A 15,879-nucleotide genomic window follows, 5' to 3' on the forward strand; every position below is an offset into this window, starting at 1 on the left:
TTAGTGGTCAAGACATATGCTGCTCATCAATGCTCAATCATCATTGTTGAGAAAGTGGATGGCAACTCAGGGCCAATCATCACTTCTCCAGAACCACTCACAACCTGACCTGCTCCATTGCTAGGAAATCAATTGAGTGACACAAATGAGTAGCCAGCAAGCATCAGCATCAGGCAATTCTGATCTTGACCAAAAGCATTCTGCAAGGCTCCCGGCCTTGCACTTACCAAGGATACTCACTCTCGGTTCCAGTTTCTCTCATGACGGGGGACGATTCTTCTCTCATCAGTTAATACAAAAGTAAAACAGTGCCTGTGACAAGTCCTGGAACCCTCCATGACTAAAACCAAGCCTACAAGGGCCAGTGTTGCCCCTCTCCCTGTTCAGGTGCATTCAGTTCAAACTTTAACAACATATAGCCACACAATCTTCGCTGCCACCACCACCCCTTCTGAGTGCTGTGCCTGGATTCTCATTGTTCAGCTTCTATCATGCTCACATGAAAACTTGGGAATGCCTGAACCCCTCAAGTTTCCATATCTATGTAAAAGCCACCACAAAAGGGCCAAAGGGTATGCTTTACCCCTTAACAGAAGGAAAAGCCATGGCAAATGTAGTTTAGCCATGGGCTGCAATCAAGCACAGCCTTTAGAACAGCACCACCATCAAACCTCTCTCTCTCCTGAGAGCTCAGAAGAACCCTTGAGGGTTCAGCTCGCCCTTGTTCAGCTTCCTCTTCTCCTAAATGCCCTTGTCTGCAAACAGTAGGCACAAGCTGACAGGAACAGCATCTACACAAAGATGAAAGCTTATCACCCTGGACAGCTTTGAAGGGTGCTAAATTATTATAAATTTTAAAATAGTAATAACATGGAAAAATGAACCCAAAATCCTCTGAGCAGTCATAATTTTTAACATTTAAACTTGTAGCTCCTTGAGGCAGAGATGGCTGTTCTATCAGGTCTAACTCTCATATCCCATTATCTTAGGCAAATACTTTTCCTTTCCTCAGTTCAGTTTCCTTAGACATATAGGACATAAACTTTTCTAAAATCTCTAACAGCTTTAAACCCAGATATACAAATTTCAACACACACATGTAGCAAGTCTCCAGAGATTGTTTACATTGAAGGACATGAGAGAAAAGATACCAGACACTCTTCTTCACTGAGTGTCCTCATGGCTTCTAAAACTAGTAAAATAAAGGAGCACACATGGCTCCAGCTGCATATGTAGCAGAGGATGGCCCTGTCAGGCATCAATGGAAGGAGAGGTCCTTGGTCCTATGAAGGCTGGATAGATGCCTCAGTGTAGGGGAATTGAGGGCAGGGAGGTAGGAATGGGTGGGTGGGTGGAGAAATACCCTCACAGAAGCAGGGGGAGGGAGGATGTGATAGGATGTTTCCGGGAGGGAGGGAAACCAGGAAAGGGGATAACATTTGAAATGTAAATAAAGAAAATATCCAATTTAAAAAAAAAAAACCAAACCAAACAAACAAAAAAACCAAAAAAACCCAAAAAACCCTGATAGAAGGCTCACAGAGAAAATTTGTGCCTTGTGCTGTAGGACAGGAAGGGGAAGGAAGCAGCCTAAAGGCACTGGTGTTCATGCCATGGAGCTGAGAAGAGCTTCACGTATGTGTGGACTGAGGGGATGTAGGGGGGGTCATTCCTACTTTAGTAACAAGTATGCACTGAGCACTGGGCCTTTGCACAAAACACAGAACAATTATGATGAAGACAGAGCAGGATGGGAGAAGGGAGAAGGAAAGAAGGGGGTATGGGAGAGGAGAGGACAAGAGAGGAGGATTCCTGACCAAGGGACATGTGCAGCCAATAGATAGGAATGAATTCACACTTTTATGTGCACAGAACCAAGAGTGGCATGGGCTAGGGAAAAAAAATGGGCTGGGGCTGATAGAGGCCCAGAAATGGCAGGCTACAGGCTCAACTATAAACAAACCAACAGAATGCCTAGGAACGCTTAAGAAACTGGCGGCACACAAGACTTCACAGGATTGCAAGCCATGTGTTCAAATGTACTTTGTTTTTCTGTAACAGAAGGAAGATGAATAAATGAAAATCCCAGAAAACATATTTTAAATAAATTTATTTATCTGAGAAAACCATCTGCACAACAGGTCCAGTGTGATCGATCCCCAATGATCCAAGGAGATCATGACTCATCTGGAAGCACTCTCATACAGTCTGTAGGAGAAATTCCATGTGGAGGATCAGCTGAACCATTTATCAAAATTCATAAAGCCATCTAAGCCAAATATGATAAAATATGCAATGACCATGATACAGTAATAAAAATACAATATCAAATACTCACTACTTGTGAGTTATAAACTACAATATAAACACATTAGGCTCCTTTAAAAATGAAAAAATATTTCTATTACAGCCTCATTTGAAGCACTTTCAATTAGATACAGCTTTGTATATTTTACTCTTAATAGCCAGCAAAGGAACATCTTCTTGAGAGACTTTCACCATCAGCGCTCTGAAGTACACTTTCACATACACAAGTTCAGATAGAAAATGATGATCAAAGCTTGGAGCATCTTCATATCTGATTAAATTTTTTTATATCTGGGAAACAAAGAAGTGAAGAGATAAAGAAGCAACATGGTTCTTCTGGAGAGAAGAGGCAGTCTCAATCCAGAGAATGGACTCTCCATTCAGATTTCAAAACAGGTTCCAAATCTGCACTCCTTCCGGTCCAGGGAGCTGCCCAATCCCTGAGGCAACTAAAGAACGAAGGAGCAGAGCAGGAGGAAGTGTGAGCTGGCTACGGAGACAGTCACTGATAAAACGCGTTCCTAGGCAGCTTGGGCCCAATTCAGGGGAAGAGCAGCCAGAACTATCAATACAGTGTGTGCTCACTGCACTGCACACATGGAGCTCCGAGGAGGGTTAACAGTTCTTGACATGGGCTCCTGGTTGTAGTTTACAATATCTGCCTTCACCACTCTCTGCCATAAAAGAAAAGAGTTATTATCAAGACATCAGAAAAGGCCCTGAGCAATTGTTTTCTGATTTCTGGTGAATGTCTAAAAACAAACATCACAGATGAAACAGGAGTTGGTATTAAAAATAATTGGCCAGAATTTATTAAATAGGTTTGGGATTTTCTTGTTTGTCGTCTCCTTTTTTTTTAACGGAAGCCATTCAGTTATGAATTTTAATACTTATTGAAGTTATCACAAATTTTATTAAAAACTCTCAAATCAACATGAATATTTAAACCCTGGTTATAATTTTAGTACAAGTTAAATCATTCATGCATATTTAGTTGATAGGGAAGACATCACCTTTTTAAAGATTTTCATTATTGTTTTACTCTTTTCATGATCATTACACTTGGCCATAACTTTGTGAATTAGAAAGAGTTGTGTCTTAAAGGATTCACATAGAAACAGAAAAGTCCTGAGAAACTCCACTGTTAAAAATGTTTCCAGTTTTCAAAACATTCCTCTCAAAACTCTTAGTTCACTATGGGTTAAGCATAATGACTGTAATAAAACATGACATAATGAGGAATTTAAAAGTCACTTCATATCCATGCCTATAAATCAACTTAAACCAAAAGATACCTTCACACTTCTTTCCATCTTATGCTCAGTATAAAACAATGAATTTAGCAAAATGTCTAATACTTTATCTCTAAGTAAAAATTGAAATGAAAACAATCCCTCTTTTAGTTTTAGCTTTTACTAAGTCCATGTACACAGATCAAGAGAGAAGGGCAATTTAAGACTTTCTTTAAAGTAATTTTAAATAACCACTCAATTACCATCTATTTCTGGGGGTTGGGCGGAGAATGGTAAGTAATTACTAATGAAATAACTGCTTCAATCCTCTGCACTACATGTGTAATAAACACCCATAAAGATAAACATAATTGAAAGTAACTGAAATGGTATTTGTTCTCAATTTCTTGTTTAATTTATAATTTTCATGGAAAAAGACCAATTTTTCAAAGTTCTAAACCAAGACATGTCATTTTAATTAATAATATTCCTTCATAAGGAAGAACAAGATAATATAACTAGCCCTCATCCCCTCCCCAAATGGCAATAATTCACCCGTAAGTACCTGCACTACTGTACTGAACAGACTCTACTCTGAGCAGAGCTGGGGTGTTGGTTATCTTCTTCCGGGTACTTGACTATTTCTGCCCTGACAATACGCTGTCAATTCCGTACAACATAAACAAAATGAAGGAGAAAGAAAAAAGAGAGAAAGAGAAAGACAAAATCAAAAGCATGTTTAACGACTAACAGTAGAAGGAAACACCAAAGCAGAAAAAGGAAATTAACACATGAATTCAAACATGTCACAAAAGAGTCAGCAGAATGTTCACATATGAAAGGAAGAAAAAGTAAGAGAAACCCAATACACATTGTTCTTCATAACTCTGTCCAGCCACTGAAATAGATGACTTTAACCTCTCTGCATTGCAGAGGACTATGGAGGTATTCGCTCATTCCTTTGGCAAACATTGCTGATGATCTACTATGTCAGTCACTCTGTACTAGGCATGCATGACTAAACCACCTGAAAAATTTATTCCTATGTTACTATAAAGCTACTGGGCAAAGAATAGAAGCAGTTGTCACACAAGTTAGGTATTTTGCTAGTGAGTCGGATGCTGTGGGGACACGTGGAGGATGAAAGGCTGTTTTTTCAGCATCAGAGGTAATGCATACATGCAATTTACAGCTTTCATATTTGCAAATTTTACTTCCCCAGGGCTTCCTCTGCTGATCACTTCCCGTCCTCCTAACCACAACCTCCATATTGCCAAATTTCATGTACAAATCACTCCAAATACAAGTGTGAGTCATGTAAAAAGGATAATGAAATATAATATTAAGGCACAATAGCTTTTTGCTTTCAAGAATTTTGCTAAATAAACAAAACCACAGTACTACACACTATTTGTTCTCTCCTCGGGGATAGTACTCTGTGGGATAACCATGGATAGAGAAGTAACAAGCTCCTTTGCTTATTTGGATCTGAGGTGAGGAGTACTCTCTGCAAGATTGCACAGACCTGATTTCAGAAGCTCCCCTTTCCTAACAGCATATATTCATTTACTAAAATGAAAACACCTCAACATGAGTAACTGCCTGTGAAGACATTTCTTAATAAAGATTTGATAAACACTGAGAGTGAATGAGCAGAACCCTGTAGTGTATAAATGTGGGAGGTTAGTTGGATTCGGCCTAAGTTCTCTAGTGAGCGTAGTATTAATTCTGGACAAGATTCTTCACTTACCAGACACTTGGCTTGGTACCATCAACAGAAGCATTGCTAACTGACAGATGAAATGGAAGCAGGGCACATCAATAAAAGGTATGTCATAATCTAACTCCCTCAACATAACTGTTTCATACCCAACTACAGGTTACAATGAAGAAAAGGGGATTTTCACCACCATAATAGCGGTTTGAAAAAACTAAGTCATTCATCAAGCAAAGCATGGTTTTAAGCACTATTTATAAACATAGCCAGGTTACTTAGCTGTGTGTAAAACACTGGGGTCAAAGTATTAACTTAGGTAAATGACCAGCTCTCATCACTCATTTTGTCAAATTAATGAATAATTCACAAGGCAAATTTTTCCTTGGGGTCTTGACTGCTGAACATAAGCTATGCGCCATGTTTTCAAACCTGAAGCTACTTAGAGGCTACTTAGAGTGTATCTGAAGTCTCTATGTTTGTTTACTTGCTTGCTTGTTTGTTAATTGTGATTTAATTTCACTGTTTTTTAATTGAGATCCAATCTCACTATGTAGCCCAAACAGGTCTGGAACTTGCTATATAGACTAGGTTGGCCTCAAATGCACAGAGATCAGAGAGCCTCCACCTCTGGTGTGTGGGATTATAAGTGTCCACCACTACACCCAGAAGTTTTAAAGTATTTGAAAACATATATTAAATTTTAAAAATGAATTGTAAAAAAAAAGGATATTTGGGAAAATACAAGTCAGCACCGTTTAGTGTGTGAGGGTTGGGGTACGACAAACATGAGAGATGCCTTCCTCAAGGAAGGTGAGTAGCACTTAGAAGGGCTTCAGAAGAGCAATATTTGGAAAAGACAAGTCTGAACTCCCTAAGATCTCCTTAAGATTATGGGCTTGTGCTATCTGTATAGTTGAGCCCTCAACAAAAATTTAGAGCATCCTACTATTTGCAGGGTCTTATTTCAGATAATAAGGAATATACATTTTAGCATGCCTATACATCTCAGACATTTCAGGGATTTTTGTTTTAAAGAAACTACTATATGTCTAAATCAAACCACATAAATTCATGGTTTATTAATTAATGTGTAAAAATAAGACTTAAATCTTGTATTGAGACCCTAGGTCTACATGGCAAAGGTCTCAGACTAAAAAAAAAAAAAAAAACCACAAGAATGTATGTTTTCTTCACAGACTGCCTGTTGCATGAGTGAAGAACTGAATGCTGGACATGCAAGAAATGGCTCAGGGAAATTTAACTTCTCTTCCAAAGCTTTAACTCCTACTCTGAACAATCTGAGAAACTAGAAATAGCCCCATTTCTACATTGTGACAGAGGGAAATCTGCTCAGGGGAAGGGGAAGGGGAGTGGTTGGTAAGGATGGAGAGGAAGTGTAAATAATGCAAATGAAACTATAATCTAAATTCCAAAGCCGAAATGCTTTCTGTATGGATATTTAAGTATCTGTCTGCTTTGTGGTGAAGCATATTCCTCTTTGTGGTTAGATTGCACAGTGGTCCCTTGGCATTATGCAGTCCCCAAAAAAGTTTGCTGTATCAAAAAATCTTCTTTCTCCCATTTTTTTCTTGCAAAACTTACAAAACATGTTGATAACTCAATTGATTTTATTAGACTCCCAAATGGAAGCAATCTAGGTTAGAACTAAAATAATTGAGTGTAGCTACTCTGTACATAGAATAAAAACAGAAACCTCATTATAAATATTTACAAAACAAACCAAATTACTACAGCATCAAGCTGCCCATGGCTGGTGACTCTGGCACTTCTTCATAAAATAATATGAAGGCATACTTAAAGGCATCAGCGGGACAAAAAACTTGTTAAATACACAATCTGAATATATATGTACACATGTATATGTATGTACATAGATATCTATGTATATATACATAGATATGATATATTGTGTTTATCTGTATACACACACACACACACACACACACACACACATATATATATATATATTAGTGTTGTGGTTGTTGTTTTCATCTGGAGTTTCTGGAATGAATTTTTAAATGGTTTCCATTGAGAAATACTGACTGTGAAACTGATTAATGAACTGAAAAAGGTACCAAATCACCCTTCTATAAGATGTGATAATGAAATGTACATCACACATAAAATTCTGACAAACACAAGGGAGGGAATTGTAGTACCTTATATTCACCTTCAGATGAATGAATTAAAATATGGCCTATAGCCGGGTGTGGTGGTGCATGCCTTTAATCCCAGCACTCAGGAGGCAGAGGCAGGCGGATTTCTGAGTTCGAGGCCAGCCTGGTCTACAGAGTGAGTTTCAGGACAGCCAGGGCTACACAGAGAAACCCTGTCTCAAAAAAAAAAAAAAAAAAAAAAAAAAAGAAGAAGAAGAAGAAGCAGCAGCAGCAGCTGCAGTAAAATATGGCCTATTCATCAAATGATGCTGGGGGGAACTGAATAACCACAAGTAAAAGAATGAAACTGTATCCTATCCTATACAAGATATCCTCCACAAAAATCAATTCAAAATGGATCAAAGACCTTAATGTGGATCTTTAGAAACGTAAGTGAAGAAGAGAGAAGACACTTCAAGATGCAGTCAGAGGCAAGGACTTTCTGCAAAGGACTCTGGAAATGACAGCAAGAATATCAAACAGCTTATACATGGTAAATGAAACACCTAAGGGAAGTAGCATTCACAGAATGGGAGCAAAGCTTTTCCAGCTAGCTATACATCTACTAGGGAATTTTTATCTACAATATACTAAAAAAATAAATAAATAAAAGCAAGAAACACCAGCCAAACAATCTAATTAATAAATAGGTAAAATTTATTAGTAAAAAGTAAAATTAACATGAAAAACATGGTCAACATCCTTAGTCATCAAATGCAAATCGAAACTATATTAAGATTCTATCTCCTCGAAAAACCAAAAAAAAAAAAAAAAAAAAAGATTCTATCTCACTGGTTGGTAGTGGCACATGCCTTTAGAAGGCAGAGGAATGAGGATCTTTGTGAGTTCAAAGCCAGACTGGTCTACAGAGCCAGTACAGGACAGTCAGGCTACACAAAGAAATCCTGACTTAGAAACAAACAAACAAATAAACAAGAAAAAAAGAAAAAAAATTCTATCATCTCAACACAGTCAATATGGCTACTGTTAAGAAAATAAAAGACAGTGAGTGCTGGTAAGCATGGGCAGGGGGGGGGAGGGGGGGCTGTGAACTCATGCACTGTTGGTTTGAATATAAGATATTAGTTATGCCAAACAGTGTGAAAATCATATAGGGAATCTTTTCATTAGAGAACTAAGTAAGTCCTCCCATAGCCAGCTTTTCTTTAGTTCCTAAGGTAACATATCATAAAGATCCTTGCACATCCATGTTTACTGCAGCACTATCCATAACACTCATCCCATGGAATTAGATATACAGAGGTATATACAGAAGTACACATCATCAGGAAGTACATGAAAACATTTTCAACATCTTAACTATCAGGAAAACAACAAAACAACACTGGAATTCTTTCCCATCCCAGTCAGAATGGCTCTTGGTTAAAAGAAAGTCATTCTGGCAAGGATGTGAATGTACCTCTGTAAACTATTGGTGGGAATGGAAACTAGAGAAGCCACTATGAGAATCAATCCAATAACTGAAACTGAACCTCCTCTACCACCCAGTTATATCACTCTTTACATGCAAAGGAATCTAAGTCAGGACACTACACAGATCCCTGCACACCCCTTGTTTACAGAAGAACTCTTCACAACAGGCAAAGCTTGGGAGCAGCCTAGGTATCAAGCAATGAGTGAACGCATAAAGAAATGGGATCGTACATACTGTGTAGCTCAGTTCAGCCACAGAAAAGAAGGAGTGTGCCTTTTTCAGGAAAGCAAACAGTACTGGAGATGAATGTGGTAAGAGAAATAAGCCAGAATCACAAAGGTAACTTTCTCTCATATGCATATTATTTATATACAAAATATCTTGCAATATATATGATACATATATGATAAAAAGTAAAAGAAGAGTTATACAGAAAGGGAGCTAGTTCTAACTGCTTCAAAACATTCAACAGTAATAAAAGTACATCACAGAACTAATTTATAAAATAATCAAGTAAATATTGAAAGATGTGAAAAGATAATTATTTTCAGTTGCAAGGCAAGGTTGACGAAGTACTTAGGAAAAATATTAGCTGGTTGCTTCTAACCCTATTGCTCTTGCTTAAGGTTTTCATTCTATAAAATGTGTGACTTACAGAGCAACTACAATGACAGTTTTAAGCTCTGAACTGCTGATATTTGATTATTTACTTATAAGATAGTCTAGAAATAGTGAAAGAGCACAGAAATCTTCAGTAACTTATATTATTAAAGTAACACAAAGATATAAAGAAATAATATTATTGCATATCTTTTAAAGAACAGATAACCCTAAAGAAGCATGAAGTACAAGCAGGGCCTATAACCCCACACTTTGGAGGTGAAGGTAGGGGAAGCCACCAGAGGCTACACAGGTTCTCTAAAGAAAAACAAAAGAAAATACATAACAGGATTCTCTGAACCTTAATCCATTAACTAAAAACTGATAAATTTTTATTCATTGTTTTTCACCAAAAGGGACAAAACTGTAAGACTATCATTATTTTGTAAAAAGACATTTTTCATCTTCTGCAATAAACACTCATTTATACATGTAATCTATTCCCAAGGTTTTGGGTAACACATACATAGAATAATTGGGGGAAAACTGATGAATAAAAATTTGTCACAAGAAATTTGTTACTTTTTAAAATATAAATTTTAAGATAATCACCTGTGACTGTTCTATTTCTGCTTTGTTTAATTTGATTCCCAGGATTTCTGCTGCAACTTTCTGAAAACACAGGAAGACCTACATAACAAAAATAAGTTTAAATGATTTAAAACAGACATGCTTCAGTTACCTCAAGTATACTGAACTTTTTAAAGAAGCATAAACACCAAGTATTCCAAAAATGGCTTCAGTTGTCAAATATGTCACCACATAAAATGAAATCATTTTTAAAGAATTAAACCACAATTTGAAAATCCATGCAATTCAATGAATTAGTCTAAACATGCATATATTAACAAAAACATTTTTAAAGATTTTTAATGATTTATTTTTATTTTATGTATTTGAGTTTTCTACCTACACGCATTTATGTACAGCACATGTGTATCTGGTATCTGTGGAGGTAGAAGGTGTCAGATCCCCTAGAAATGGAGTTTACAGATGGTTGTAAGCCACCGTGTAGATGTTGGGAACCAAACTAAGGTCCTCTGCAAGAGCCTCAAGTGTTCTGAACAGCTGAGTCATCTCTCCAGCCCCATTTGAAAGGATTTAACATAACAATTACAATGACAAATGCAAAGAACACACCAGCACATCCAATAGCATAATAAACTCCCACAATTCCTTAAGAAAATGAAAATAAGTTCACATACACTTTACACCTCTGGACTATCAGTTCTACACTGGTCTCCTGAGCTGGCTTTAGTCTGTTTTAACAGGTCTTGCTTTCCAAACCATTAACACTTTTGGTTCTCTTATCAATGTCCAAACTCTCCATTATTCCCCGAGTAAAACAACTTGGTACTATTTACTGTATTTTATCTGTTCAGGGTAAAGGAGTGATAGAGTCCATTACAGCTATACATTATGAACCTTTTTATAAACATCCTTGAATATGTAGTTGGCTTTTGCCAGGTCCTCTATAATCTCTGGAGCTTTAGTCCTAACCATTTCTGCTGTATAACTTGCTCTATAACTGTCCTACCAGGTTTCTAGCCCAATTCATCTTAGGATCACTTACTAAATATAAGTCGCAAGTTTCCTAACTTAATTATTTCTAGGGGACTAGAGAGGGCTCAGAAGTTAAGAGTGCTTACTGCTCCTCCAGAGGATGCAAGAGTTATTTCCCAGCACCCACATGGTGGCTTACAACCACCTCTAACACCAGTTTCAGAGGATCCCATGCCCTCTTCTAGCCTCCATGGGGTCCTGCATTCATGTGGGGCACAAAAAAGAACTCACACAAGCAAGCACATACACATAAAGACAAACAATTATCAGTCATAAGCAAGGCCCTAGCCCTAACACCAAATGAAAGGAAAAAAAAAAAAAAAAACAACAACAACAACAAAAAACAAAGTTTAACAAAACACTGGACAGCAGACAGGCATGGTGATTCATGTCTTTAATGGCAACACTTGGGAGGTAGAGACAGGTGGATCTCTGAGTTCAAGTCCAGCCTGATCTACAAAGCAAATCCCAAGACAGTCTGAACTACATAGAAAATCCCTGTCTCAAAAAACAAACAAATGAATGAACAAAAAACTAGACAGGGACAAAGGGACTACTGGGGCAAACAATTAAATCCTTAGTCTTACAAGGGCCAGTGAAATAGCAATCTTACAATACTAGAAAAAGAATTTGTTAATTTAGTCTTTCTGGTGAACATCTGGTAACATGTTTCAATCTCCAGTCAAAGAATGTATCGAAAGAAAATAAAGCATAAAGAAAATATCTAATAAAAAATTTAATTTAATTTAAAAAAAGAAAGAAAAAAGTTACTAAAATTTCATAATAAAACTCAAATTTGAAATTTAGAAAAAAACCTACATGTCCAAGATGTTCTACATGTGAATAATTAATTACATTTTTGAGCATTTAATAAATGATTAAATTTATTTTATATCATTAAATGACATGGGAAATTTTTATAGATAAAACATTAAATAAAAGAAATACAATATAAAACCACTAGACCATGATCTTAGTATTTAATGAACATCTGTTTTGGTTAAAATGGTAGGCCTGAAATATCATTACTTGGGCTCTCTACCACTCAACCTCTATGCAGAGTGAGCCCTGTTACAGGAGCTCTAGAAGATACAGCTATGCAACAGAGACAATCAGACTGACACACCTGACACAAAGTAAGCAGCACAATGAGGCCTTCAGTGAGAGAACACAGGAGAATCCTCTGAGGGGCTGAGTGGGCATCCCTAAAGACCAGAATTATAGGTGACTTGGGTATTTTATAATTCTGTTTAATCTACTATAAAATTAGCTAACCAAAGCATTCTCATATGTTCTATTTATGTCTTCCCTCCAAAAGCATCACTGTGTTCCTTGTTAAGAAGTACAAGTGTAGTTCCTGGGGGTAGGGGTGACATCCTCTTGGAGACAGGGTGGAGGAGGAATGGGATGAGGAACTGTATGTAGGAGGGAAGACAGGGAGGGAGGTAACAACTAGACTGTAAAAAAGTAAAAGTAATTTAAAAAAGGAAAGAAGAAGAGGAGGAGGAGGAGGGGAAGAGGAAGGGGAGGGAAGGAAGGAAGGAAGAAAGGAAGGAAGGGAGGGAGGGAGGGAGGGAGGGAGGGAGGGAGGGAGGGAGGGAGAGAAATGCACTGCCTTCCCAGGCACATCAGGAAGGTAAAGCATCACTTACAACAAACTCCATTGCTTTACTTACAGAGTCTCCGGTCTTGGCTGAAACAAAGTGGCTACTAAAACCATTTTCCTGGCAAAATCGTAAGTGTTTATCAGCTTTTACTGTTCGCATATGCTCCAAGTCAACTAGAAAATATTAAAGAGAAAACAAACAATATTAGAATCAAAAAAGTATATTTAACATATTTAAAACTTAACTTTGCAATATCATTTCCCACTGTATAATACTAGGTGATTTTTTTAAACTTCTCTGTGCTTCAGTTTCCACATTTATAAGCCGTGAAAAATGAATATACCTATTTAATAGGTATACCTATTTAATACATCATTCTTTCAATATTAGCTAGAATTAGATAGTCAACAAGGACTGGCAAGTAAGTGCTCAAAAATATGTTTTACTATACTACAGTATCACCTATATAAATTCACACACCATGACAAGGTTAAAACACATCTGCTCAATGAGCCACATTTAAGCATAGTTACTAACTGAAGATAGGAAGTACGGATACAAGTATATCTGGCTGGAAATAGTTTAATTACTTACAAGATAATTTAATAATTAGAACAATTCTGAAATCTCTCATATTCTATAGTGACATTAATGTATTCATACTACAGTTTACTTTCACAAAGACACAGCTGCTTTCCAAACTGTTAACAGTATCAACTTTGAGTATAATAAGCAAGATGTATTTCCTGGGCTTGAAAGCACAGAATAGAATTCATATCTATACGAATAACACACTATTTTTTTCAGATGAAATCCTTTACTGAAAGGTTTCTTGTACACAACAGTATAACCCTCTAAAGGTTTATTTAATGATATCAAGTTGTACAACAAATATAGTCACATGACTTAAAATGTAATTAAGCTCTTTGAGTCAGCAGGGAAAACTTTTTTAAAATGTAAATCCATGGAGGAGGGGATAAAAATAATAAAATATAAAAGTAAATAGATTTCCTGAGGAAGTGATCTAGCCAACTTGTAAAAACTTAGAAGCCTGCATGTCTAGCAATTGACTATCACCTGAAAATGCCTTCTCATTTCATAAAAGGCTTCACTGAAAATAATTATTACGTTTTTAGTTTGAAGGCTAAAGTTTCTCTAGGAGAATTCTGAACCAACAACTGAATCTTGCAGCCCATTTACACTGCTGACCTTGGAAAATAGGAAGATGATTTTTTTGTTTTGTTTTGTTTTGTTTTGTTTTTATTTTTTCCTGGCTGAACAAAAAAAAAAAAAAAAAAAAAAAAAAACATACCTAGGGGCAACACTAAATGAACTCAGCAAGTTGTGTTTATAACTTTATATGAATATATATGTAACAAAGAATAAGAAGCCATGAATTTGAGGTAAGAGGGAGTGCTGAGGGGAGATGGAAGAGGACAATGTTGTAAATACAGTACTCATGTTTATAGGAATGAACCTCATTTTGCTTTCTCTTTCATTCAGTCTGAGACTCCAGCCCATGGAATGATGCTCATTCCACAGTGAGCACGTCAATCAGCTTAATGTAAATAATCCTCTGTAGGCATCTTCAGAGACTTGTTTCCTAGGTAATTCTAGATCCCATCAAGATAAATCAAGAATAGCAATCACATGAGATATTAGAACTAGTTATATAGCACGCTAAGTTTTTTTTATTTAGACTAAAGTAGAGATAGTTTAAGCAGGCCAGCTTTGGTATTTACTTTATTCTCTTTCAATGTTGAAAACAAGGAAAATTCTCTGTGGAGAACTAAAGAAAAAAAAAATGATGTATGTTCTCAACACAGAGAATTGTTTCTCTACTTTGACTAGGATAAAGATATAATTCTGGCCCTTCCAGTCGGCGCCAGCACCTGGTCACCTAGAGCGTAGAATCCGTGGACACCCCCACAGTTCCTAGAAGACACTCCACGCAATCTTAGGATCACTAGTGAGTGGAATACAACATCTGTTCCAATCCATTCGCACGGGACCTGAGACAGCAGAAGGGAAGCAGAAAACCAGCCTGACCAGGGGCATAAGTCCCTTCCAGTTGGCACCAGCACCGGGTCACCTTGGGCGTAGAATCAGCGGACACCCCCACAGTCCCCAGAGGACTCTTCACATGATCTTAGGATCATTGACCAAAGAGCTCCACAGTCCTCAAAGGAGACACCACTTCCAGGCACTGTAACACGCCCAGGATCTTAGGACAACAGGATCCCAGGATAACAGGAGCTGGGTCACACCAGTATTACAGGGTCTCAGAGGAAGCTTGACTGACAAAAACTCTGACACACCCAGAATCTCAGGTTCACAGGAGCCCACAATCAAAGGATCACAGAGAAAGCTGGAATCTGAAGAGTCCTGAATCAACTGGGATTATAGGAAGGACAGGCCCCAATCAGATATATTGAGGCCAGCAAGAACTTGAGATAATCAGATGGCAGGAGGCAAGTGTAAGAACAGAAGGAAAAGAAACCAAGGTTACTTGGCATCATCAGAACCAAACTCTCCCACCTCAGCAAGTCCTGGATACACCATCACACCAGAAAAAGAAGACATGGATCTAAAGTCACTTCCCATGATGATGATAAAAAACTTTAAAAGGGAAATAAAAGAAAACACAGGTAAACAGCTAGAAGACTTTAAAGAGGAAACACAAACATCCTTTAGAGTTACAGGAAAACATTAACAAACAGGTGATGGATTTGAACAAAACTATCCAGGATCTAAAAATGGAAGTAGAAACCAAAAACAAGAGGGAGACAACTCTGGAGATAGAAACCCTAGGAAAGAAATCAGGAACCATAGATTTGAGCATCAGCAACAGAATACAAGAGATGGAAGAGAGAATATCAGGTACAGAAGATTCCATAGAGAACATGGACACAACAAAGAAAATGCAAAAGGCAAAAAGATCCTAACTCAAAACATGCAGGAAATCCAGGACACAATGAGAAGAACAAAGCTAGGGATGATAGGAGTAGATGAGAATGAAGATTTTCAACTAAAAGGGCCAGCAAATATCTTCAACAAAATTATAGAATAAAACTTCCCATACCTAAAGAAAGAGATGCTCATGAACATACAAGAAGCCTATAGAATTCCAAATAGACTGGACTAGAAAAGAAATTCCTCCCGACACGTAATAATCAGAACA

General features: G+C 37.3%; 1 protein-coding gene across 5 annotated transcripts in view; it reads right to left on the reverse strand.

Annotated features, from left to right (window-relative positions):
- Nucleotides 1-2,092: 2,092 nt before the first annotated feature.
- The window catches only part of Rab28 (RAB28, member RAS oncogene family), an 85,539-nt gene continuing 71,752 nt past the window's right edge, over nucleotides 2,093-15,879 (reverse strand). The window contains exons 5-8 of one of the 5 annotated variants that reach the window (XM_021162256.1): nucleotides 12,768-12,871; nucleotides 10,081-10,158; nucleotides 4,105-4,199; nucleotides 2,884-2,981 (exon numbers count right to left, since the gene is read on the reverse strand). In XM_021162256.1, coding sequence (XP_021017915.1) covers nucleotides 4,110-4,199; nucleotides 10,081-10,158; nucleotides 12,768-12,871 — 272 coding nt within the window. In that variant the 3' untranslated portion in view covers nucleotides 2,884-2,981; nucleotides 4,105-4,109. Of the gene's footprint in view, nucleotides 2,982-4,104; nucleotides 4,200-9,102; nucleotides 9,165-9,203; nucleotides 9,787-10,080; nucleotides 10,159-12,767; nucleotides 12,872-15,879 lie in introns of those variants that run through there. The other 4 variants (XM_021162258.2, XM_021162255.2, XM_029477334.1 and 1 more) reach the window with 4 other exon arrangements.

This window comes from Mus caroli, chromosome 5 (genome assembly GCF_900094665.2).
Source record: "Mus caroli chromosome 5, CAROLI_EIJ_v1.1, whole genome shotgun sequence".
Lineage (NCBI taxonomy): Eukaryota > Metazoa > Chordata > Mammalia > Rodentia > Muridae > Mus > Mus caroli.